We start from the raw sequence: 26,832 nt of genomic DNA on the forward strand, positions 1-26,832 counted from the left end.
CTCTTGGCCCATCCTTTCTCCCAGACGAGAGCCAGTACTTCCATGCTCGCACCCAACTCACACTGTCTCCTCCACGGTCCACTCGCTACCCCGGGTTTCCAGAACTTCCTTACCCCTGGCTCGCGACACCGCCTGCGCTTCCCATTTTCTTCCTTCCCTCAGGTCACCTCTCCCCCCCCCCCCGCGGCTCTACCCCTTCCTGCTCCCCGAATTTTTGACACCTGGGGGTGGGGGCTAGGAATCCACCTGCCACTACCCCTCCTAGGACGACTCCCGGACACCTCCTCCAGCGCTCGCTCTGCCCTAACGTCACTGCCCCCTCCCCCGCCCCGGCTGGATACCCCAGCCTCGGACCCTCGTACCCAGACTTCACCCAGCTGGGCGCCTCCACCTTTCTCCCTCCTCACCGGCCACACCTGGCGCTCTCGCCCGCACCCTACACCCGCCCGCCGTCCCCTCCCTCGGCCCATGATAACTCGGGTGCCCCCTCTCCCCCGCCCCGTCCCCGCTGGGCCCCAACCCACAGTTCGCGCTCAAGAGGGCGCCCGCCTTGGCCCGGCCTGGGCGGCGAGGTGGTGACGCGGCCCCCGCGGGAAGAGCCGGGGAGGCGGAGGGCGGAGGCGGCGCAGGCGGAGGCGCCCAGCAGCAGCGGCGGCGGCGGCGGCGGCGGCGGCGCAGCAAGCGGGCCCTGGGCGCGGACTCCGCCAACCCAGGGGCGGCGGCGGCGGCTGAGGGACCCCGAGCGGGCGCAGGATGACGAGGGGCGGGCGCCCGACCTCGCTACGCGTCGGAGCTCGTGTGGACGCGGGCGTGGGGCGCGGGGCCCTGACCCCGACACCGGCCGCCGCTGGCCCCTGCCGCTCCTCCCCGGCTCCCGCGGCCTCGCGCTAGCCCGGGTGGGGGTGGGGGTCTCCTGCGGCAGCCGGGGCCGAGCCCTGCAGCTCCGGGAGGGGGCCTCCCTCACCGCGCGTCAGCCGGCCGGACGGCCGAGAGGCTTCCCGCGGGGAAAGCGCCCCGCTTCCTCACGGTCCTCCCAGCTCCCGCCTCGGCGCTCCCCGGCCCGCGGGACGCCGCCCCCGGGCGCTCCCCCTGGGGAGGGGGCGTTCGCCCGAACCCCTCCTCCCAGCGAGCGCCGCCGCGGCCCGACGCCCGTCCCGCCCGCTCCCTCCAGCCACCCCACCCCGAGACGTCCCCGCGGCCCGCCCCGGCCGCTAGGCGCTCCCGGCGTCTGGGCCTCCGGCTGCTCTCCCCGCCCGAGCCGCTCGCTGCCCCGCTCGCTCACTTGGCAGCCCTTCGCCCCCGGGAAGAAGAGACATTTCCCGGCCCTCTCCCCCGCCCGCCCTCCTCCCGCCCTCCCCTCCCCCTGCCTTCTCGGGGGGAGGGGGCTGTCGCCTCGGATTGAAGGCCATTGATTTGTATGCATTTGTCCCGGCGCCGGAGGCTGCCCCGGCCGCCCGCGCCCGCGCCGCCGCCCGTGGAGTGGCCTCCCCGCCGGTCTAGGGTGCTTCGGCTCCACCAAACATGTCGGCTCCGGTCGGGCCCCGGGGCCGGTCGGCTCCCACCCCGGCGGCCTCTCTGCCGCCTCCGCAGCCCGAGATGCCCGACCTCAGCCACCTCACGGAGGAGGAGAGGAAGATCATCCTGGCAGTCATGGACCGGCAGAAGAAAGAAGAGGAGAAGGAGCAGTCTGTGCTCAAGTAAGGACCCGGCTCCATCTTCCCGCGTCCCCTTCCTCCCTGCCAGCCCTCCGCCCCCTCGGCCGCTGCCCGCCGGCCGCCCGCGCGTCCCGAACCGCCACCCGCCTCCCTCCCGCTCTCCCTCCCGCCGGTGGCGCCCGGGCCACGCGGGCGGCCGGCGCGGCCGCGGTGGGGTTGTCGGGGCGCGGGGGGTGTGTGTCGGGGCGGGCGCCCGGGGTGACGGGGGCGCCCTCCGGCTTTCGCCGCCAGCCCGCCCGACTCCCGGGCCTCGGCCGGGCTGGGACGGACCCCGGACTCCGCGCGTCCCTTTTGCTTTCCCGCCGCCCCCGCGCGCGGGGAGGCTGTGACTGGGGCAAGGAATCCAATATGGCCGTGCACAGGTGCTCCCGGCCGGACCCGGGCCAGAGCGCGCCGGCCCGGGGTGCGGGCGCCGCCGGGGGCCCCTCGCCCCGCGCGGCCGCGCTGCGGCTCTGCCTCCCCGCGTCGGGAAGAGCGGGGCTGGCCACGACTGCCGCGGGCAGGAGGGCAGCGGCGTGGGCGAGGGGCCGAGGCTGGGTGGCGTCTCGGGTGGGTGTGCGGCCGCCGCCATCTTCCAGCCCCTCCCCCGGCGGGTGCTAACACCCTGCACTCCGCTGCTCTTCCTGCGTGCTACTCGTCACTCCAGCGCCTTCCACGATTTCCGTCTGGGTTGCAAAGTTCTCCTGTTTGTGCTCCTGGTCCAGGCGGTCCTGGCTTCTGCCGCGGGTGCGGGCGGGAAGGGGCGCCCAGGCGCGCGGTCGCCAGCCCGGTAACTTCAGCACCGGGAACTGTCCAGCCGGTTCACTGGCGCTTTCTGAGTTCTGGAGCTGAGATTTGTTTCTTCCAGCTTTGCTTTTTAAATGTTTGATGGTGACCGGACTCTCAGTTACTACGGGGAAGAGACTGTGCCGCTGTGTAATCTTTATTGTGTGTGTTTTTTTCCCCAGCTCATTCCCCCCCCCTTTTTTTTTTCTTGAAATGAGTTTTGTACTAAAAGATTAACTGGCCTGTGCTCCCTATGGGACTTTTCCTTTACACGTCATCCAACTTCTCCCTGTTTAGCAACGCAGCAAGTGCAGAGTTCCTCTGAGAAGGAAAGGACGCTGACCTCTCTATACACTTAATAAAAAGAGGAAAACAGGCTGCGGAATTCAGTATTCCTTCTTACATGTACAAAGGTACACTTTGTCTTCACGTGTATCTTTTTCATGTTGACAAATGGACGTGGTATAATTTGCAGTCCCCGCCATACTACATGTTTCTCACAAAGTGTAGTTTCTCACAAAGTACAATTCTTCGTAAAACGCTGAAGGCCTAAGAGAGCAAAATGTGTTTGATGTGTGAACTAAAATTAAGGATTGCTTCTTCAAAGTTATTTTTTGGGTTTAAGTGCTTATTTGAGAATGTAGTGTATTATTAGGGATGGATAGGAAAAAAATAGATCAGTTTAAACAATTTCAGCTCATGTAAAAATAAAAATCATCAAAAAGAGAGATGTTGGGGCATACTCCTTACAATGGCTCAACTTTGCTATTGATACCATGCTTTCCATGTCTTACAATTTTATATGTAGATATATGAATTTATACTTTTTACTATAAGTACTAAAAAACAGTGTTGCCCAAATTATGCTCAAGAGAAAAATAGTTTAATTTCTTTGACAAACATTTAAATATAAAATGTGTTATTTATTGTCAGATCCTAGTGTTTCTTGGCTGATTCATAGTATGTAGTTCTGTGTTGTTTTAAAATGTAGAACTTTAAGTGAACTTTTGACTGTTCAGCTAAAGATTACTCAAAATGAACAGAATACTTTCTTTCTTTCTTTTTTTGTCTATCATGGGGCTTGAACTCTGGGCCTGAGCGCTGTTCCTCCGCTCTTTAGCTCAAGGAGAGCACTCTACCACTTGAGCTACAGCGCCCCTTCCAGAATACTTTCTTTTTGAAATGCAAAAGGCCTTCCCTGGTAGCTAGATATAAAACTCACATACTGTGAAAATATATATGTGCATTTATATTTGAATAATTTAGATAGTATTCTCTGAACATATTCGTGAAACACATGAAATTACATCAAATCTGACTATGTACCTTTGTACATAGAGTTATTTTAAACATTTTTTCATTTTTTGCTTAATAGGATTGGTAAGGGAGTGGTCTTCACTCAAAATATACACATATATGCACATAAACACATGTGTATACATATACGTATATATGTCTATATATTTTCATTTTAACAAGTTACTTTGAAGAAGCACAATGTATTCGAAAATTTAGTTTTAGATTTTCTTTAAAATGTTCTTGTAATAACATACGATTAGGTAAGAAAAATGAAGAGAGGAATAGACTTTATAATAGGATTATAGTAATGAGAATCGCATCATTTTGAAGAAGTTCACAGCTTATTCAATAATATAGGGTCACAGTTGGGTATTAAATAATAAATACACAAGAAAAATATTTATAGTATTCTGCAGTGTAAAGTTACAGTACCCATTTATGAGGCCATGACTAACTTATCCTTGGTTTCTCTGTAATGATAATCACTTAAATACACATTAACATCTTTTCTCTGGGTACAAGAAATGAGATGAAATTCAGATTTGTGCCTGATACCTTTTAACATCTATGTGAAGAAAAGTTGGATGTGTAAAGAGATTGAAACTTGGTTAAAATGTTTTTATATGATCTGTGAATTTCATTATTGTTAGTATTATGCAAACTCAAATGTTCATACCCTAGGGCATTGCAAGATGATATGCTGGAATACAGTAAGAAAAATATTAAAACTTATATTTCTATTTTATTTAAAAGTAAAGTAAGCTTCATTAATATTTAATATATTAGCAGCAGTAATGTGCATATATCTTAATAAATTTGCATGTATTATGAGGTTCATGCCTGAATATTTTCAATAACATATAGGTGAGCAATCAAAACAGATTGAGACCAATGCAATAAACTTTTTCCTAAAGATCATGAATAATTAAGAGCAATTTATACTTAATTGTCAGTAATTCCCTCAAAGCCCAGTTAAGTGTACACATACTCAGGAAGTCCTCTGTATTCATCACATGATAGCATTTTCATTTGTAAATGAAATACTATAAATTTGAAAGCATTTTATATCTCAATAAATACTTAGAAATGACTTACAGATTCTTACATGAATTCCTGTAGCAGTCAATAACTACTTAACAAATTCTTACATGAATTCCTGTAGTACTTTTGGTTTGGATAGTTTAATATATCTGTAAAATCTGTGTTCTTTTACTGATCAGTGTTTTTAAACGTTGCCTTCCAAGACTCTAAACTTCTTAAATGAAAGAATCATAATTTGCCCTTTTTTATGCTTGTTTTGTAGCATTCTTAACATCTGTACATAACAGGCACTTAGTAGGTAACATTAAGTTGAATTGTGTTAATTTAAATGAAATAGTTTACCAATTATGTGGGAAAGTGTATAGTCATTTTTGAAAGCAAAATACAACGTATTAAAAGTTATAATTCTATTTTTAATTTTATTTTGGTGAACTATTATGAAAAATATGAAGAAAACCTACTAAAATCAATTAAAAAGTATTTATTTGGTAAATACATGTAGTTTTTACTTTACACACAAAAATTAAAGGTTACATGTTTCCTTTTTTTTGGTGTTTCAGTTTTTAAAAATTATTACTAAGTAGTTGTATTAAAGGGTTATTTTGGCTTTTTTGAGGTAGAATTTTGCTTATGTAGCCTTGAGCTCATTATTCTCTTACGTCCATTCCTGGCTCTTTATGTGTTTATTGATGTGTATTTTATCATAGGTGTTTTCTACCACACAGAACTGTTTCTATGTTCTTGATGTATTTATTATCTTTGTTCCCTAAATAAAGGAAGATAAAGAATTAATTGATGCAACTATTGATGAACAGTTCTAATTTTGTTAATGATTTAATTTTTGAAGTTTCTAAAGTTAATTTATAAAATTATTTAATAGGCAATTCATAAAAATATGCTAAGTACTTATTGTTACTGTCTACTGTCTACTCTTCTAGAGGGCACTATCTCAGTTACCTTATGCACAAGAGTAGATGTGTATGTGTAATATCTAATGTTACATGTATCTGGATACAAACACAAAAGACAGTATTTGTCCTACAGTTCACTTTTTTAGTAAATAAATTCAACATCTGATAATATTAGCTGCCTCAATCATTGTAATGATTGTATAATATCCCATTTAATAAATGTTCTGTAATTCCTTTAATTAGTGCCATATTTATAGGTAACTAAATTGTTTTTAAGTGTTTTTCTATTAGCAACAATACTTTGACAAGTATTTTTTATATACCTCATTTTCTACATTTATTTTTTAAAATTTATTTGTATTTTTTTTGTTGGTCGTGGGGCCTGAACTCTGGGCCTGGGTGCTGTCCCTCAGCTCTTCAGTTCAAGGCTAGTGCTCTACCACTTGAGCCACAACACCACTTCCGGCTTGTTTTTTGCTTACATGGTGCTGAGGAATCGAACCCAGGGCCTCATGCATGCAAGGCAAACACTCTACCACTGAGCCACATTCCCAGCCCCTCCACATTTATTTCTGGGATAAATTCTCAGAAACAAAATTGTTGCTTCAAAGGGTCAGTATATTTTAAATTTTAATAAAATTGTCAGCTTTACTTTAATAGAGGAAGTATGTATCAGTAACATGTACTATGAAACTTTCCTATTTCTTGCCAACTCAGTGGTTGGTAATCTTTGTCAGTATTTTAGTAAATAACATGCCATTGTAGATTTAGCTTGCAATTTTCTTATCAGTGAGATTGAGAGCCTTTACATTTATTTACAGCCATTTGTATTTCCTTTTTCTGTTAGTAATTTTTAGTGACTTGTTGAAGATCTGTGTTCATTGTAATTTTTAGTGACTTGTTGAAGATCTGTGTTCATTTTGTTTGTGTACCTTTTTTGTACAGGATTAAAAATGCATTGAAATTTATAACATTTTTGCTTTATAGCTTTGGGTTTGTGATCAGGTTAGGGTGGCTTTCTTCATTATCACATTAAAACATTTCTTGTAACATATCAGATATGCTGAATTATGAAGAGTTTTAAATGAATATAGCTATAATAACATGTAAATAACCACTGATATTGCTAAAAATGAAAACCTATAGTTTCTAAAGATTCAAAAATGTATTAAAAATTGATTGGAATTTTATAAGAACATGACTTATGAAATTTTAATATATTCTGTATTTTAAAGACAATTAAGTATCTTCCAATTAGCAGTACACTTTGAGAAAAGACTAATCACACTATGTGATAAGTGAAGTTGTGGAGGTAGTTTGATGGACCAGATGAAGTTTTACTTTAAAGTTTTACTTAAAACTTTATAATTTATAATTGTAAAATCTTCTAAGTATGGATGACTTTCCTCATCCATCTGTCTGAGTTGAAGGATTATGATGATCACTATAGGCCAAATATCCTGGAATAGGTAGGTATTCAATAAACATTCTTGTTGATTAGTTATAGATAACACTCTTTTTAACTTACAATTTTTGAAATAACATTCCGGGGTAAAATCTTACAAATAGAAAGATTCTTTCCTTTACCTACTGGAAGCTAAAACATAGTTGGAGAGATTTTAAGTACCTAGAAGACTATGTATAGGGAGAAGGAAGAGTGAGGACTTGGAAGCCGTTTCTTCAAAAATATTCATTTTTAGGAAGCCTGATAACCAAGGAATAGTAGTGAAGCTAATATTGACACTCAGTTATTGGCTACTGACCATATTGGATTGTGAAAGGTGAATAGGAGGGAACTAATTTATGGAAATTACTTTGTGATTATCCTTAGAATGGCCTGGGATCATTTTTTTTACTTTCGTTATTTGACTACATTTGTACTTATTTATTTATGTTATCAATATTGTAGATGAAAATTCATAGAACTTTATCAGATTAACCTAACTTTTTTTTTGGTGGTACTGGGTTTAGAATTCAGGGCTTGTGCTTCTTAGGTAGGAACCATTGAACTGGAAATCGAACATATTTGAACCATGCTCTCAGCCCTTTTTGCTTTGGTTACTTTGTGATAGTTTTTTTTTTTTTTTTTTTTTTTTTTTTTTTATTGTGAGAATACCATACAGAGGAGTTACAATTACATGGGCAAGATAACGAGTACATTTCTTATCAAGCATTGTTGCCTCCTCTTTGTTTCCTCTTCCCATCCCTTCCCATACTCCTCCCATGTTCCCCCACCCATTCCTCCCCCCCACCAAAGTTGTAAAGTTTGTTTTTCAACATAACAACTTGTACATCTCATTGTTGCAATGGGTCCATCTGTATCCCTAGTTAAATGATTTGTTTTTGCCCTTCCCCTCCACAGATTATACCAACATCAAATACAGCGAAAGCAGGGGTTATACCATGGGGGAGGGACATACAAAGCAACATAGAATCATCTTATAAATATGTTAGAAACAATTGCATGAAAGAAAAAAACATTTAAATACTTATCTTGGGGTTCATTCCCGTAACATCAACTTATCTGACCTTTTCTGCTTGACTCAGACATATACTAGTTATTGCAAATAAGGGAAACCATGGACCTAAGTTTCTTTGAGCCTGGCTTACTTCACTTAATAAAATTTTTTCCAAGTTTTTTTTTTTTTAACCTGGGGCCCATCTGAGCCATAATCTCCTATTTATTTACATCTCCAGCAAAGCTGGATCATGGTGTGTAACATTCCTCTCCACTTGTTGGTTGAGATAAAGTTCAGCTAACTTCCTGGCTGGACTGGCTTGAACCATGATCCTTTGAATCTTCTCCCAAGAAGCTCTGATTACAGGTGTAAAGCATTATGCCTGGTAAATTAATATAATTCAAAAGCATTGTTATTAGAGCTTAGAATGCTCCTCTTCACATTATCCCTCAAATATGCTCAATCTTTGCATGACTGCCTTTCTTATCCTTCATTGTCATAGCTCAATATTGTATGGTAAAGATCCTTTTTCAGACCATGCTTTTTAAACTAGGTTATTTTCTTTGTATTTATTATTACATAGTTTACTTTTTTTTTACATAGTATAATCAGTCTACTTTTCTCACTTAGTTTACTTGGCTAAATTATAAACTCTCAGAGAACAGATACTGCATCCGTTTTGTTCATCATTATAACCCCAACTTCTAATTTAATACAATGACTTACAAACAGTTGTACTAAAAAACTAGTTGAGTAAATGAATAAAACATTGGGAATGAAATATTGTGTTCATTTAGGTGACATATTAAGACAAAATCTAATACTAGGAAGAGATGGGCTGGGAAGGTGGTTCAGTAGTAGAGCTCTTGCCTTGCATGCAGGAGCCCTGGGTTCGATTCCTTAGCACCACATAAGCAAAAAGAAAAAAAACCCAGAAGTGGCGCTGTGGCTCAAGTGTTAGAGCGCTAGCCTTGAGCCGAAGAGCTGAGGGACAGCACCCAGGCCTAGAGTTCAGGCCCCACGACCGGATCAAAGAAAAAAAAAAAAAGAAGAAAAGAAAAGAGATTGTTTATGTAGTTGTGTACTTATTTTTGAAATTAAATTAAACATGTCTAATTTTATTCATTTTACTTGGAAGCAGACAGTGTATTTGTGTGTAATTACAATAGTTTTTAGATTAATAGATGACCTTTTTTGACTAGAAAACAGAATATTCACAATATTTTCCAAATACTTAGAGAGGATTAAATTTTTTTCCTTTTGTTAAGTAGAGCTTAATGATTGTATAGCTTTCCCCCCTTGGGGAAAGGATAGGATCTTGCTATGTAGTCCAGACTGGTCTTGAAATTGTAATCCATGTTTCAGTTCCCCAAATTCTGGGGATAGGACTGCACACTACATCCAGCTTTAACAGAAATAGTTCATGTCTTTCATGGGCAGAAATTCTAAGCCAAATTGTATCATTTGAAGACATAAAAATGCATTGGCTAAGGGTGTGGTTCTAGTAATAAAGGGCTTGCCTAGCAAATGCAAGCCCTTTAGTTCAAACCCCAGTACTGCTTACCCTAGAAAGTAATGTGCCATGGATAAAATATCTTAATGACATTTTAAGTACAGTGTAACCATAGTAAAAAATAATCAAACTAACATTACAAGTAGTTTGTTGTCTCTGTAGTATTGTTTGAAGGTGTCAATTTATTTTATTAAGATCTCTAAAAGTTTTGTTTTTGTTTTTCTTTGGGTCCAGTTGTGGGCCTGAACTCTGGGCCTGGGCGCTGTCCCTCAGCTCTTCAGCTCAAGGCTAGCACTCTACCATTTGAGCCACAGCGCCACTTCCGGCTTTTTTTCTTTTTGCTTATGTGGTGCTGAGGAATCGAACCCAGAGCCTCATGCATGCAAGGCAAGCGCTCTACCACTGAGCCACCTTCCCAGCCCTCTCTAAAAGTTTTGTTCTAACCTTTTGCATTTTCCAACCATTGATGAAATGCAGCTATCTTTCAGAATACTTCAAACTATTATTAGTTAACCCTTAGGGAATTCATTGTAAGTGACAAAGTTCAGAATGATAAATGGTAGGAAAGTATTGTGTACAGTATATCATCCATATATGCAGATGAGAGAAGTTTCTGATCCAGCCTTTGGGAAATTACATTTCCTCCGTTTGAATGGATACACAGATGTTAGCTGGGCAGATGGAGTTATTCCAAGCAAAAATCTCTGAAATTCTCAGTTCTTCCTTTCTCGAAGAACTCATGATTTGTAAAGTATGCATGGCATAGCATGAGGAGCATGGCTATGAAATTCACTGAAAGCGTTTCAGAAGAGTGTAAGGTTTAAATGGAGATGAGTCAGTACAGGAGATTGTATTTTGAGAAGTGAAAGGTGTGAACTTAAGAGATGTTAAATGCTAGTCTTTGGATATGGATTTCGTCCAGAAGGCAACTAGAAAGTCATGTAGAGATTTTAAACAGCAAGATAATTTAATTAGACTTTTGTTAGGAAAGAAATTTCTACTCTTACAGCATTGATTGATGAGAAGGTGTAACACTAGCAACAAGGCTGCTTGTTAACAGATTCCTATAATTATCTAGGTAGTAAATGATAAAGATAGGAATTAACACACTAAAGGTGAAAAAGAGTGTCAAGACAGATTTTTGAAAAATTCAGATGCCAAAATTTCAGATTTGAACTGTGTGGAAAGAGTCAGGTAAACTTAGGATACTTGACTTGCTTAACTGACTGCAATATATGATGTAAACCTGTCTGTGTTGATCTCAGTGATGGGTAGCTCATCAGTATCTCAAGACTAGAGTGCTTCTGAGGGAGCAGTTGTGGTTTCTTTTGTTATTTTAGTTATTGTAGAGTTTTAAAAAAATTATGAAGTACTTGTACGAAGAAGTTACAATTCCCTAAATCAGGTTATAAGCACAATGTTTCTTGATCAGTGGTCACCCCTTTCATGTCTCCCCTCCCATCTCTCTCTCATTGTAGAATTATAGAATGATTATGAGTAATAGAAGTGACTACAACTTGAGATATAGTGGAATGTGATGGAAAATACTAGAACAGTAGTAAAAGTGGCTGAAAGGGAGAAAGAAAACAGAACAAATTAAGAAGGGAAGAAAGAGAGGCCAGGGCTCTTTGATTGAACTCATAATTGGAAAGTATCCTACTTAGTATCTTAAAACTGATGTGTACCCATACTATGTAAACTAGTTTTTCTTTCATCAAACATGCTTTATTCCTACTTATAATGATTCTTAAACATTCTTGGTTTTTTGTTTCATCAAACATTATTTCTATTGATGATAATCTCAATGAATTTTTCACTGTCTGGTTTTGCTTCATTTTTTTGATATTTTAAACTACCACACAATCTTTGATATATATATGTATATATATATATATATATATATATATAATGTTTGTCTAGAAAAACCCTTCTCTATACATGTATTCTTATTTTACCTCTAAAGGAATTTGAAGATGTGAAGCATTTTGGGAAAATAGGAGATTAGCCATGTGAAATTAATGAAGATTGTGTTTCTCTGTTTATTACATTTGTGAATTATTGTAGCAATGCAAGTATATGTATTATGAAATGGAGAGAAACTTTGTTGGACTTTGTGATAGGAAGCTCCTGAAATAATATTAGAGAAAGGTTATTGAAGGAGGAAAGTTACAAAAAAGTTAGACACAGGGGTGATATATTTCATCTACTTTGCCCGTTATTCTGCTGCCTAAAAACTAGAAGGCAACTAGAATAGTATCAGTTAGTTGGCTAAAAACTAGTAACATTTACATAATTTATATATTGTGAATATTGAATATATGTGCACATATATTACCTATACATGTCAAAAACTCTAAATTGCATTTTCTTTACAACATAGAGCTAACCAAATGTGTCTTAGAAACATTTAGAATTAGCAACTTTCGTCTAATATATATACTTTAAACATTGAATATTTTTTGTAACACATGTAATTTGATAGTTTCTGTTTGACAGTGGAGCTGGATATATGCTCCATTAGGCACAGGAGAAAAATGGAATTCTCTAGGCCCTTTAGCATTTTCCTATTCAGGTGAGGGAAAAATAACTTGGCAGTATCATGCACCCAGGAAACCAGGCTCCTGGCTTCAAACACTGAGAAAAAAGGAATATGGTCAACTGTATAGATAGATAGTAGAATAATCACTGCATGTTGGTTTCAGAGACATTAGTGCCTCATTAGTGAGGGTTCTCTCCTCATGAGAAAATCATCCTCCACCTTCTATTGCTATCACACTGGGAAAACAGGGTTCAAGATATGAATTGGGCAGTAGACATTTAATGTACACATAATCTAACTGGAAATTTGTTGAGGGTGTGTATGCTCTATCGACCGATTTTTGCTTTGGAAATGGATGTAGTACAAAGAGGATGATTAGACAGAAAAAGTCACAAATCTAAGGACTCATTTTAGAATAAACTGAAGCTTCATGTAAAGAAGTTTAACAGATTTAATGCTACTGGCTAAATTAAATCTCTAAGAGTAGAAAGGTTTACAAGGAAAGAGGGAAATAATGTTGAATGTTGAACTTCACCATTGCATATTATGTCTTTTTCCATTCACTCCTGAGATATGCTCTACCCCCCCTTTTTTTTTTAACATTCTTCTCAGGATTAGGAGAGGCTGACTTTGATGGATTGTACCAGTGGGTTCTTGCTTTCTTTGATTTCCAGTTAGATTCTGTCAGGGATGGGGGAGAATGAAGTTAGATTATTCATAGTCTTCTATACCATGTGTTTGCAGGTGGCTAAATCCTTCTACTAGAAACACTTGGTTTCCTGCAAAGTTTTCTTCCTTAGTTTCCTAGTGAAGTTCTGAGAGTAAAATTCCAGTCCATTTTTGTTGAAGTGATAAGGTATAGAGAACCCCTAAAGACAGTCTCTCTGTGGTATACATGTATCATTTTAGGATCTAAGAAGAATATTGTAAAGGGGAGGAAGAGATGCTGGAATTGAGGAATGTGAGGCTAGTATTTAGTTTTGTATTGAGGGTTATGTTTGAATTGAGTGCATCTCTATACTTGTGATGAGAATTGAATAAGAAACTAATATTTGTTCAGTATCTTTTATGTGCTAGGATCATACTCATCAAGGTTATCAGTACAGAGACAATGATTTGTACCTAGATCTTTCTGAGACAGAAACTCATTCCTTCTCAATGCCATTTAGTGTTATGGAAAACAATAAGTATTAGAGCTCAAGGGATCTGACTCTGGAGTCAGACAGCCTGAGTTTGAATCCCACTGTTACTTGGTAGCTGTGTGTGTTTCTACTTGTAAAATTGTGATGATAATTATGTCTATTTCAGAGGCTGTTTTGAGAATTGAATTTAGATTTGCAAAGCCATTAAAAAATGTGTAGCATGTAAGTAGCACATAAGTGCCATATAAAAAAGTAAATGAGTTAGTTGGAGAGGGAGGCACTTTCAGTATCTATTAGTAAACAACTAGATCCTCAAGGTTCTATGTAATATTCATTAAAAAATTTTATTGGCAAGGTGATGTACAGAGGGGTTACAGTTACATGAGTAAGATAGTGAGTACATTTCTTGTTGAACTTGTCACCCCCTTCCTCACTTTTCTCCTGCTTTTCCTTCCCCCTCCCTCCTCCAGGTTGTACAGGTCATTTCCAACGTATTGTCTTGTGAGTATCACTGTTGCATTGGTTCCCCCTTTGTCCTTTGTCTCACTATTTTGTTGTTCCCCTTCCCTTCCCTAATGTATATACAATACCCAGGGCACCAAAATCAAATATAGTGACAACAGAAGATAAACCATAGGGGGAAAATGCAAATGAAACAAGAGATTACATAATAAATTAAAAACAACAATAACAAAGGAAAAACTCGTATCCATATCTTGGAGTTCATTTCCCTTAGCATCATCTTATATGGTCATATGTACATAGCTATTGAGCTGTTCTGCTCATCTGTTAGGATTATCCTAGACATATACTAATTATCACAAATGAGGGAAATCATGGCGCCTATGTTTCTTTGGGTCTGGCTTACTTCACTTAATATGATTTTATTCCCCCAAGTCTTTCCATTTCTTTACAAATGGGCAGTGTCATTCTTTCTGATGGAAGCATAGAATTCCATTGTATATACTATGTAATATTGTTTGAGTTAGTGTTCTATTCCTCCTCCCAGCACAAATTTATTATCTTATACTCAGTCAGTCAGAAATCTGAAATGGTTTAATTGGGTTAAACTTAATGTATAAGCAGGGCTGTCTTTTTTTCTTGAAGTTCTACAGAAGGGTCACTTGGATTGTTGACAGAATTTAGTTTTCTTAGCACATAGGACTCTTGTTCCTATTTCCTTATTAGCAGTCATGTAAAGTCTGTTACTCTGAGAGACTGTTCTAATACTTGCATGTAGCCCCTATATTACATATCCAGCAATAATGTTGAATACTCAAGATGCTACATCTAATCTTTTTTCTATCATTGTTTCTCTGCTCATAGTTAGGAAACATTTTATCTTTTAAGGATTCCTGTGATTATATTGGGCCCACTCAGATAAGATATTTAAGAGCATTTTTCTCTTTGTAATCATATCTGTAAATTTTATTTTACCATGGAAAGAAACATTTATATACCAGTGAGATTATTATTTTCCTTACAACTTTTCTCTGTTAAGAATCAGTAAAAATAAGTTTGGATGTATTTTTTTTAAGGTAGATACAATTTTAATCTTTTAGAAACATTTTATATCTACAGTCAAATTATAGAATGAAATCTCTGAAATAATATTTTTCTTGGAAATAATAATACTTTTTATTGGAAAATATAGTGCCAGTCTGTACTTCAGTCTTTATTCATTTGATATTTTTTTCCTGAATGAAAAATGTTGGTCTAGCTGGAGGTGGGGTAGAAGAACTGAAGGTAAAAAATGTGAATTGTTCTGTTTTATATAGAAATACCCACTTTAGTCAAAAGTATTTTTTAATAGGGTGAAGAATAGATAATTTTACCATATGACTAACATAGTAAAAGTTATCAAATATTATCTTTGGTTATAAAACCTTCTATAAATCTTCCATTTCCAAATGCATTACTTTCATTATCTAATGGTCATTTTATAGGCTCAGCATAAACTTTATATTGCAGTATAAGTATGTAAAGATTTGAACTTAATCTTTTCATAAGGATGTGGTTTTGGTTGGCATGGTTTGAATAAACTTTTATTTTCTTACAATAGATGCTTTCATGTATTATTTTTCTGTTTTTTGTAATTACTAGCTAACAGTCTGGCTTAATGGAAAGATGTGTGTGTATTCTGACTTGTACTTTATGACAGTGCTTAAATGTAATCAGTTATTTTTACTTTGGAAGATGAACATTGGAAGTGGCTATGAAATAAAGTAGAAAAATAATGAAAATAATATATAAATGCATGTTTATATATAGTTTTGTATGTTAGCACAGATTAAGTACCACAGTCTATAATTACTATAATAATAATCTGATCAGGAATGTATTAACATGAAGGTTACTAACCAGAGGCAGAGAGCAGTGTTTTCTTTTCTGGCTCTGGCAGTGACCCTTCCCTCTCCCCAAATAACCAAACCAAACCAACTTGGAAGAAGCTGCCTTCCCCATAGCTGATACTGAGATTCAGCCCCCTGTGGGACAAGCAAGCAAGAAATTATCTGTGATGTTGATGGACGTGAATTGCTGATATGTTGGCTGGATTGCTCAAGAAACGTATTGGCAAGCTTATGAGGATATTAGCAACACTTACTGAAAAATTGTCTTTGGTGGAGTCACTAAAACTTGCTGAAAGATGACTTGTGAGGTGCTAGTGAAACATGCTAGGAGATTTGGTATCACCAGGTATCCTTAAGCTCCAGGCAGCCACATCCCATAAGTAAAATCAAAGTGCTCAGAACTGTAAGACAACTTTTAATGTCACTATGCCTTCCTCTATTGAATAGACCTTTAACACTGTATGAGCTGGCAAATGGGAAATGGTAATGGACTTCATACAAAGCAGGACATTTGGAGGAGAGAGGCAGTAAATTTGTAGTGGGCCAAACTTGTAGTAGACTGTGTTATCCTCAAATATCTATAAACAACATAGGCTTCTTTTTCATGTTGAATGTTTTTTTTTTCTGGATTACTTGGTGCCACTGTCTTATATCATTCTCATTCTGGCACACAGGGTGTTAGAATCTGGCACATAGGGTGTTAGAAAAACTGCTGTCTGGAAGTGTGAGCATGTGACAAGGGACACTGTCGAACTACAACTTGTTTCTTCAATTTTCTCTCAAATGTAATACAACTTTTGCTTACATACGAGTATATATGTTCCAGTCCTGGGACTTGTCTGGCCACTGTCTCTGAATTTTTTGCTCATGGCTAGTGTTCTACCATTTGAGCTGCAGCTCCACTCTGGTGGTTAATTGGAGGTAAGAGGGAGTTGGCTTCAAATCTCAATCCTTAGATCTCCGCTTCCTATGATTACAGGTATGAGCTACCAGTGCCCTGCCTGCTCATTTTTTCCCTCCATGACTAAACAAAGGTAGAGAATTTAATATTACCATATGCAAAAAACCAGAAATATTTGTTGAAAAATATAACTACCACAGGTTTGATAGCATTTGCATTACAAGTTCAGTAATTCCTATAGGATAATTACAATTCCTCCTTTGAAATTTTATGAAAAACTGTATTGATATAAAAATTGATGGTATTCTTAGCTTCTGTGTTTGTATAAAACGGTGAAGCTGAGAAAGTGTAAACAGCAGGAATGTTTTTGTGGAGACTAGATGCAAGTACACTTGATTTTTAAATTTTACCTTTTGAAAATTTGTATTGTGTTTACAAGTTATTATATGAAATAAATTAGGGTTAGGGTTAGGGTTAGGGTTAGGGTAAAAGATAAAAAAATAAAAAAAATAAAAAAATAAAAATAAAGTCTTGTATATCAAAAAAGGCTTTTTTAGTTGTGGTCAGGCTTGAATAGGAGATGGAAAACAAAATTTAGATAGTCAAGTTAGAGTTCCATGTCCATATAGCTAACTATGTTATCTTGAAGAAGCCACTTACACCCCCTAAACTCTATAAAATGAAGATTGGAAAGAAAGGTCCACGGTCCAATCTCTGAAACTTGTAGTGCAAGATATGTTTATATTTCAAGTATTTTGGTCCTTTATAAATGTAATGGTGTATATGCCAAATAATATGTTATTCTTTTTAGGGTTAGGACAGTGGTTCCTAATGAAACACATGGATATTTCCCTAGTGAAAATGTATGAATATGAACAAATGTGTTAAATAAATACTATATATAGCACCACCTCAATTTAGGTCAGGAATATTAGCTCAGACTTTTTTTTAAAATTTAATTTAATTTTATTTGTGAACATACTGTACAGAGGGGTTACAATTACATGGGCAGGATAATGCGTACATTTCTTACCAAGCATTGCAGCCTCCTCCTTTGGTTTACCCTTTCACATCCCTTCCCAGCCTCTCCCCTCCCCCCCAATCCCAATCCTTCTCCTTCCCCCCCTTCTCCCCCCCCCCCCCCCCGCACCGACGTTGTAAAGCTCGTTTTGGACATGACAACTTGTTCTTCTCATTGTTGCAACAGATCCACCTGCATCCTTAAACAACTGGTTTTTCCCCATCTCCTCCACAAGTTATACTGACATCAAATATAGTGAAAGTAGGGGTTGTACTGTGGGGGAGGGACATACAAAGCAACAAAGAGATAATCTTATAAATGCATTAGAAACACATGCATGAAAGAAGAAAACATTAACATACACATCTAAAGGTTCATTTTCCTGACATCACATTATCTGACCTTTTCCGCTTGACTCATACATATACTAGATATTGCAAATAAGGGAAACCATGGGACCTATGTTTCTTTGGGCCTGGCTTACTTCACTTAATATAATTTTTCCAAGTTTTTCCATTTCCTAACAAATGGGGCAATGTCATTCTTTCTGATGGAGGCATAGAATTCCATTGTGTATATATACCACATTTTCTTGATCCATTCATCTACTGAGGGGCATCTGGGTTGGTTCCATATCTTAGCTATGGTAAATAATGCTGCAATAAACATAGTTGTGCTGGTAGCTTTAGTGTGGTCTTGTTTGTAAACATTTGGGTAAATGCCCAAAAGTGGGATTGCTGGGTCATAGGGGAGTTCTATGTGAAGTCTTTTGAGGAACCTCCATACTGCTTTCCAAAGTGGTTGAACAAGTTTACATTCCCACCAACAATGAAGTAAGGTTCCTTTCTGTCCACATCCCCTCCAGCATCTGTTGTTGTTAGAGTTCTTGATTTTTACTGTTCTAACTGGGGTGAGGTGTAGCCCAGACTTATGAAAAGAATACTTTTCAGAATTTTTTGGGTTTTGTAATCATGGGCCTGTAGTATATTTGTCACAGGATTAAAGTGACCATATGCAAGTGAAAGTGCGTACTGAGCTATAAGTTATTGTAATATGTAAATTACTATAATCATAAGGGTTGCCAGCCACCTAAATAATATGTGTGTGTGTATATATATATATATATATATATATATATATACATATATATATTTTTAAATCATGGGACTTGAATTCAGAGTTAGAGATAAGAGTCTCACGAAGACTTTTCTGCCTGACCTAGCTTTGAATCTTGACCCTCAGATCTCAGCCTCCTGAGTATCTAGGATTGCAGGCTTGATCTACTAGCACCTGGCCTAAAATTAAAATAATATTTAGAGGAAATGATTAGGCCGGGCAAAGTGACATACACCTGTAGTTGCATCTAAGATATATCTCTTAGGAGACAGAGAGTGGGTTGATTACAGGACTATTCTGAGGCACAGAGTTTTTAGCCCTGTGGGGTGCTTATGTAGCCATGACATGCCCAGTTATCTTATAGTTGCAACAAAGTGTTGCATGCCAGCGACCTAATTATATGTCATTTTAATGAGGAAGATGTCAGGAAAAGCTTGATATGGCTTTAAATACAAAACATGACCTTATTAAATAGATTAATTCAATACATTTTGAAACTCAAATGATGGTTTGTAAATTATTAGGGTGACTATGTAAATAATCTATGCTATAACTCTTTATTACCTAATAAGCCCTTATCTCTATGTTTAAGTTTATAGTTAATTTGGGCAAAGAAAGATTTATTTTAAGTTTATATATTAATTTAATACTGTGTCAGTTATTAAATATTCAGATCAATGCCATACTAGCTAAAATGTTTAAATTTGTCTCATTGGCTCATTTGACATAAAGTAATAGATTTTGACATAATATTGAAAGATTTTGAGATGGGGGCCTGATGTGTCAATGAATTCTATTTATTTAATTTCAGAAATTCTCACTAGTATGAGAATTCTTGCCAATGTAACTCCATCTCTACAGGCACTTTCTGTGTTCTGGGATTTGTGTCTCTATCTTAGGTTTGTCATCTCAATTTGCTGCAGTTTCTTCTTTATAACACACACACACATACACACTTGTATATTTATTTATAATTTTTTGTACCTCTATATTTATAAAAATGGTATATATATATATACACTTATAAATAATATATAGTAAATACAAATGTAGTAGATCAAAAAACGTGTAATTTATAACTATAATTTATATATTCATATTTATTTGTAATATGCACTTTACTTTGTTTTTATTAGTTTATGTTAATTGTACAAAATAATGGGTTTCACTGTGACATTTTCATATTACGTGTATTGATCATATTCATCTCCCAAATACTGTGTCTCTTGTTTCCTACTGTGGTCGCCTCCCTGTTTCTCTATAGAGTATCTTCTTAAAAATAAATTTGAAATCACTGGGTACTGGTGGCTCAACTCTGTAATCCTAGCTATTAAGGAGGCCGAGGGCTAAGGATCGTGGTTCAGAGCCAGTCCGGGCAGAAACGTCCCCGTGAAACTATCTCCAATTAGCTACTCAAAATTGGAAGTGGTGCTGTGGCTCAAGTGCTAGAGTGCTAGCCTTGAGCACAAAGAGGTTCAGGGACAGTGCCCAGACCCTGAGTTCAAGCCCCATAGCCATCCTTTCCTCCTCACCAAGAAGCCCCCCCCCAAAAAAAAACCCAGCATGAAACCATGAAATCATTCAGTTCTTAGCTTAAATAACTCTTTAGGCTTCCTGTTGGTTTGACTAAAACTTAATTGCCTAAATTTTGCTTACAAGGTCCCTCATAGTCTCTTTCCAGCTTCATTTTCTATACTTCTGTCTTTCATATGTTTTTCCCTTTAGAATAATATTTCACTACTTCAGGAGCATTAAAGGAGAAAAGAGGATCCTGTCATAAGGGAGATACATGTAGAATAAGCTGTCTGGTGAATTTTTATAATATTTACTATATTACCTGAAATATTTGATATCTAGACCATATCAGCACTTTTTTCATTGAGTTGCTGAAAGCAGCTCAGTTACTATTAAGGTCACAGAACTGTTGTTACTCCTTCCCTTCAGCTTCAATAGGAATCTTATGGTATTGTTTTGAGACACATGCTTCCAGTGTGCCACCAGATTCTGCAGCAGGAATTTATGTAATCATGCCATAGCTCAAACTGTCTCAGAATCTGCCATATGCTTCAGTATTTCCAGTGTTTTCAAACACTCTTCTCTCTTTCTCACCCTTTCCAGTTTACATTTCTCAGCTTTGTCCCAGCTTTTTGCCTACAATTTTCATTCATTTCTCTGATTCATGAATAATCCTAGTTTAGAATTAGTTCTATACTGGTTTTCTTTCCTCAACACAAGCAATGTTTAGTCTTCAAATTAGAACTCTCAATTCATGGTCTAGATTCTTCATGCTCATTGTTCATGTTGTTAGGGCTTTGCGTTTGTCTTAAAAAAGTTTTAGGGGATTGGCTAGAGGTTGAACCTATGTCTTACACTTTGTTAGATACTTTTCCTGACACTGTTCTATAACATATATTGCTTGTCCTTCTATTTGTTAGTCAAAAACACTATGATGGCTCTTGTAACAGCATAAAGTAGCATACTCAGTAAAAAATTCCCTCTTTTAAATTCTGCTTTTATCTAGTTCGACCTTAGAGAATTTATGTAGTTTAAATCTAATCAGTTAAGATAGCTTTGAGTAAGTAGCTGAGTTTTTATGACTGCAAAGATTGCTTTACTGCTTATTTTCCTCCTAATCCTGTTTCCTTAGCTGATTTTAAGGTTTCAAAGAAGCACACCATGTTTATACAAAAGAAAAAGATTTTGCCATTTGCCAACTGGAAGGCACTCTAGTTTGCCAGTTAATAATTATGTGACTCGAGTCAAGATTGTGACAAGTCTCAATCTCTTGGACCTTTTGTCTCCTTATTTATAAATCAAAGACAATAATGCCTATTTCAGACGGTTGTGGTGAGGTGAAGATACAGTGCATATAATAAGTGTTAAATGGAGAAAAAATAAGCATCATACATTTTAGGTTACTGTTCTTCAATCATTATGTTTTTCCTATTTCTGCCTGAAGTTATTTGTTTATATGAGAGTCAGTTTTGAGGGTCAGAAGGTAAGATTAGAGTGAAAAGAAGTAAGAACATGATAAAATCCATCTGAGTATTTGTCCTTAAACAATTTCTTCAGTAAAGGGGTTTGTTTTGCCTTTGCCCTTCTTTTTTTTTTGCCTGGGAATTGAACTCAAGGACTAGGGCATGCCAGCAAAGTGCCCTACCAACCAGCTACACACTTAGTCCACTACAATGTTTTTGAGATTGCTGATAACAGCAAATAGTCTCTTGAGACTAAAATGTACATTTTTAAATTAATTTTTTAATGTGCTGAAAGTAGTTAGATTATTTTTCCTATATTCCTGCTGTTAGTAACCTGACAATTACATTTTTCAAGTCTTCATTACTATTTTAAAAAGTAATAATTAAAAATTGTTCTCAAAATTCTGTAATTTACCGTGATCTAAGTCTTGATTTGGAATTACACAGGTTGACAAGCATGTATGTTTCAAGATATATTTTCTTCTAAGTATTGAAACCATCATCTTTTCATCTAGGACTCTGACTATATTATATAAAATCATAAAATTCAAAGACTACTTATTTTATCTTAATTTTATCATAAAAATTTAATATTAGGCATTTAAAAATGAAAAATTCTGCAAAACATAATCAATATAATCCTTTATAGTTATTACCTATGTGTATTGCATGTTTTCCTACATCAGTGTGGTATATGTACAATTTTATTTTTTACTTAGTAATCTGTTACTTAAAAAAATTTTTTTTTGGTTAGGATCTAGTACAGGCTAGACTCAAACATACTATGTAGCCCAGAATGGCTGAATTCTTCTTGATCATCCTGCCTCAGTGTCTGAGAGCTGAGGATATAGGTGAATACCATCACACAGTTCATTATAACTTTTTCACTTAATAGAATATAAATAATTTTACATAAGTATATTTTATTAATCATCAGTCTCAGTACTTGTCACATGACAGGAATTTTCATTTAAATGATTCTCATCCATTCCAACTTTTAATACAGAAAATTTCATTGAAGTTTAACTGACAGTGGTCAACATTCCACTATTCATTTTTACTTTGTTTGCTTATTTACTTGTTTATTTATTTATTGCCTTTAACCTTTCCCTGGTATTAAGTAAAATGTGGGTCACAGTTCTGTTTTCTGAATTCTAATTTTTTTCTTTCTTGTCAGTCATTGGGCTTGAACTTGGGACCTGGGTGCTATCCCTGAGCTTTTTTGCTCAAGCCTATTACTCTACCACTTTGAGCCACAGCCCTACTTCTGGGATTTTGGTGGTTGATTGAAGATAAGCTTCTTATGGACTTTCCTGCCCAGGCTGGCTTTGAACTGAGATTCTCAGATCTCAGCCACTGAGTAGCTAGGATTACAGGCATGAGCTACCAGTGCCAGGTTTGCATTCTAATATTTTACATGTATTGGACAGCTGTGTTAATTGTATTTCTCTAGATTTGGAATAATGATGATGAAGATTTCACAGAGTGAATAATTCAAAGATTTTCTTGTTCTCTTTTTAAAAAATTTCTACCATTCTATTTTTTTAGCTCCCTTATCAAAGATTAGGTGGCTATAGGTCTGTGGGTTCATTTCTAGGTCTTCCGTTCTATTCCATTGGTCCTCAGGTCTGTTCTTGTGCCAGTACCAAGCTGTTTTGATTACTATGGCTTTGTAGTAGAGTTTGAAATTTGGTGTTGATATTCCTCCAGCACTGTTCTTTCTGCCAAAGACTGTTTTTGCCATTTGGGGTCTTTTGTTCCATGTGAATTTTTGGATTGCTTCTTCTCTTAAAAGGATCTTTAAACAAATATACCTACATCTACTGTGTTGCTAGACTTCCTTTCTTCTCTCTCTATTTCTTTTCTACTCTCCAATTTATATAAACTTTTCTCTATACAAAGTTAGGATGTCTCTTTTCCCGCTTCAGTCATTTCCCTTTTGGACTTCCCCTTTAACTGTGAAATAACTTAAGATGTTTTCCCAAAGTTTCTTCCTGAAGAGAAATCTTCCATATCATTTGATAAAATATTTTTCCTTCATTCTGTTGAATTGTCTGTCAAAGTTGTTGTCAAGTGGAATTTGGTTTGTTTTTGGGGATTCCTACAGCTGTATGGTCACCTGAATCATAGGCTAAGAGTTTTGTTGCATCTACTTAAGAGAAAGCTTATGGGCATTCCTGTTGACTTTATAACTAAATTTTAGCAATGTTTTCCTTTAGGTTCATATAAAATAGACTTGTTGATGATTAAATCCTCTGACAATACAATATAGATACTTTATAATCTTCTGAATAAAGTAGAAACCATTAATCATCTGGAATAGTTGTGATTTTTGTGTTTCTAAAGACAGTGTTATAATGACAGTGCAGTTTTACTTTGTTCTAACTTGCTAATAAAGAGGCCGGACCAAGGTAAAATTAATGAAATTTATGTGACTTACTATATATTCTTCCTAGTTTTTCCATTTGATACCTTTTTTTCAAAAACCACTGTTACAGATAACTTCCTTTTTTGGCTTTCTACTGTTTTCATACTTTGTCTCTACAGTCTTTAGCATATTAGAGAAAAGAGTATATGATTTTAAATGGTATAGTCAAATGTATTTGTATTTTAATAATATAGTAACCTAAGTTTAAAAAAATAACATGATAGTCAGGCGCTGGTGGCTCATACTTGTAATCCTAGCTACTCAGGAGGTTGAGATCTGAGGATCGTGGTTTAAAGCCAGCCAGGGCAGGGAAGGCTGTGAGACTCTTATCTCCAATAAACCACCAGAAAACCAGAAGTGGTGCTGTGGCTCAAGTGGTAGAGTGTTCTTCGTCTTAAGCTGAAGAGTTCAGGGTCAGCACCCAGGCCCAAAGTTCAAGCCCCATGACTGACAAGCAAAACAAAACAAAACAATCCCCCCCCCCCAAAAAAAACCCATTATAACTTTGAGCAGATACTGACTTAACTTATAACTCAGTATCGTATTTTTGTGAGGACTGAGGGCAGGAATTATGTGTGATGTATTGCTAAGCTCTATTTTGAGCTTAGCACAGGAGTCTGACACATGGTGAACAGTAATGAATTCTGCAGGAATTGACACATCTTGTTTAAAGAGTTTCAAGGGACTAATAGAAAAAAAGCGTATAACGGCAGGGAATTGTAGAATTGTATTAAAAATACTTTAAAAGTTACCCCCTGAATTTTAAGAAAAATGAATCATTTTGATATGATTAGGAATGAGCATGATATGTGTGTGCGTATGTATGTATATGTGTATGTATGTATGTGAGAGAGAGAGAGAGAGAGAGAGAGAGAGAGAGAGAGAGAGAGAGAGAGAGAGAGAGACAGAGAGAGACAGAGACAGAGACAGAGAAAGAAATAAAGGAAGCACATGGACGATGTGGTTTACTTTTTACCCTAGAGAAAAATGAGTAGATATCTTGAGTCTTCAGCATCCATTCTTTGTTTTAACTATCAAAGTGTGCATATATTCTTTTCACCCTTTATTTTCAGGTTGAGCTCCTTTGCCAACTGTTATTTGGCTAGGAAAGGTAAGATTAACTTTGAGTCAAGCTTCTTTGGAGGAAGTGGCTCAGGAGACAAAGTATCTGAGGAGCATAAGGGCATAGGAAGGTCTTGCTCAAAGACTGCAAGACTGTGTGCGTACATTCTTATGTATATATTTGCAGTGAGTTGGGATAGAATCATTTTGTGGCATTCGTGTGTGTGTGTGTGTGTGTGTGTGTGTGTGTGTGTGTGTGTGTGTGTGTGTGTGTGTTGGTACTGAGTACTGAGGTTTGAAGTCAGTGTATTGTACTCCCTTGGGTTTCTTGCTTATGGCTGGTACGTTCCCATTCAGATATACCTCTGGACCAGAAATTGTTGTATATTGGAGGTAGAGTCTCCTAGACTTTTCTGCAAGGTTTGCTTCTCCCCCACTACTCCCAGTTCCAAGATTGTCTTTGAACAAAGATCCTCCAGCTACTATCACTTGACTCTTTTTTTTTTTTTTTTTTTTTTTTTGGTTGTGGGGCTTGAACTCTGGGCCTCGGTGCCATCCCTCAGCTCTTCAGCTCAAGGCTGGCGTTCAACCACTTTAGAACCACTTTAGCACCACTTCCTGCTTGACTCCTTTTATAAGTCTTGTTAGGAGAATAAATTGAGTATGAAACAGTAGGTAGTGACTTGGCTTAAGCACAGACTTAAATGGCAGAAGGAGTTTATTCTAAATATAATGGCAAGTTATGGAGGTCAGGTTAAATAGTATTGAATAGAATAGTGTGAAGGTGATTGTGAAGAGAGTTCAGATTGAGGCAAGAGAGATAACATATTTCTGCTCAAACAATAGTTTGTACAAATGTCAAGTTTGATTTGTGATCCCAAATATAGAGTTATTTTTTTATAGCTTTTCAGATGTGTCAAGACCTCTTGATATTGTCTTATTGCTATCTTCTAAAACATTTACTGGACTTCTCTCTTTGCTTATGACATAGTCCTGATACACCAAAACAATTTAAGAACTATAACCTAAAGTATAAATTATAATTTCTTTTTCAGTTGATTTTTTTGCTTTCCTCAAATCTATAAGGTTAAGATTTTTTTTTATTTTTGCCACTGAAGTGATGAATTGTGGTAGTTCTTATGAAAAATATTTTGTAGATATAAGCAATTATATTTATAATAAAATTGAATTTTCATTTAATAGTCATAATTTGAGGAAATTCTTAATTTGGAGCTGCTGAGAATTTGAATTGAAAATGGTCAAACTTCTTTTGTTCTGAGTATCACTAAAATAAATATCATATAAATATTTATTTGGCATACTAAGTAAATAGGCGAAGAAAAATAAAAAAAGGAATTAAGAGAATATAAGAACTTCAGTGGAAGTTAGGGATATGATTCAAGTGGTAGAGTGACTGCCTAGTAAACATGAGGCCCTGTGTTCAAATCCCAGTACTCTCCCTCTCCCCCTCAAAAAAATTGGAGTGGTTCAGGCCATTGGAAGTTGTGCAATTAGTAAAATAAAAACCATACTAAGTATTTTAAACAAAGAAAATTTAATACAGAATTAATTTCCAAATGTATTGGTAGGG

The 26,832-nt window shown here is 37.9% G+C and overlaps 1 protein-coding gene across 28 annotated transcripts in view; it reads left to right on the forward strand.

Moving 5' to 3' along the window:
- The first annotated feature begins 1,035 nt into the window (after nt 1-1,035).
- Nucleotides 1,036-26,832, forward strand: part of Rims2 (regulating synaptic membrane exocytosis 2) — a 427,098-nt gene continuing 401,301 nt past the window's right edge. For 5 of the 28 annotated variants that reach the window (XM_069991239.1, XM_069991198.1, XM_069991199.1 and 2 more), the window contains exon 1: nt 1,042-1,697. In XM_069991239.1, the coding sequence (XP_069847340.1) occupies nt 1,522-1,697 (176 nt within the window). In that variant the 5' untranslated portion in view covers nt 1,042-1,521. Of the gene's footprint in view, nt 1,698-26,832 lie in introns of all 28 variants that reach the window. The other 23 variants (XM_069991233.1, XM_069991203.1, XM_069991205.1 and 20 more) reach the window with 12 other exon arrangements.

This window comes from Dipodomys merriami, unplaced genomic scaffold, assembly GCF_024711535.1.
Source record: "Dipodomys merriami isolate MVZ:Mamm:240054 unplaced genomic scaffold, mDipMer1.0.p SCAF_4, whole genome shotgun sequence".
Lineage (NCBI taxonomy): Eukaryota > Metazoa > Chordata > Mammalia > Rodentia > Heteromyidae > Dipodomys > Dipodomys merriami.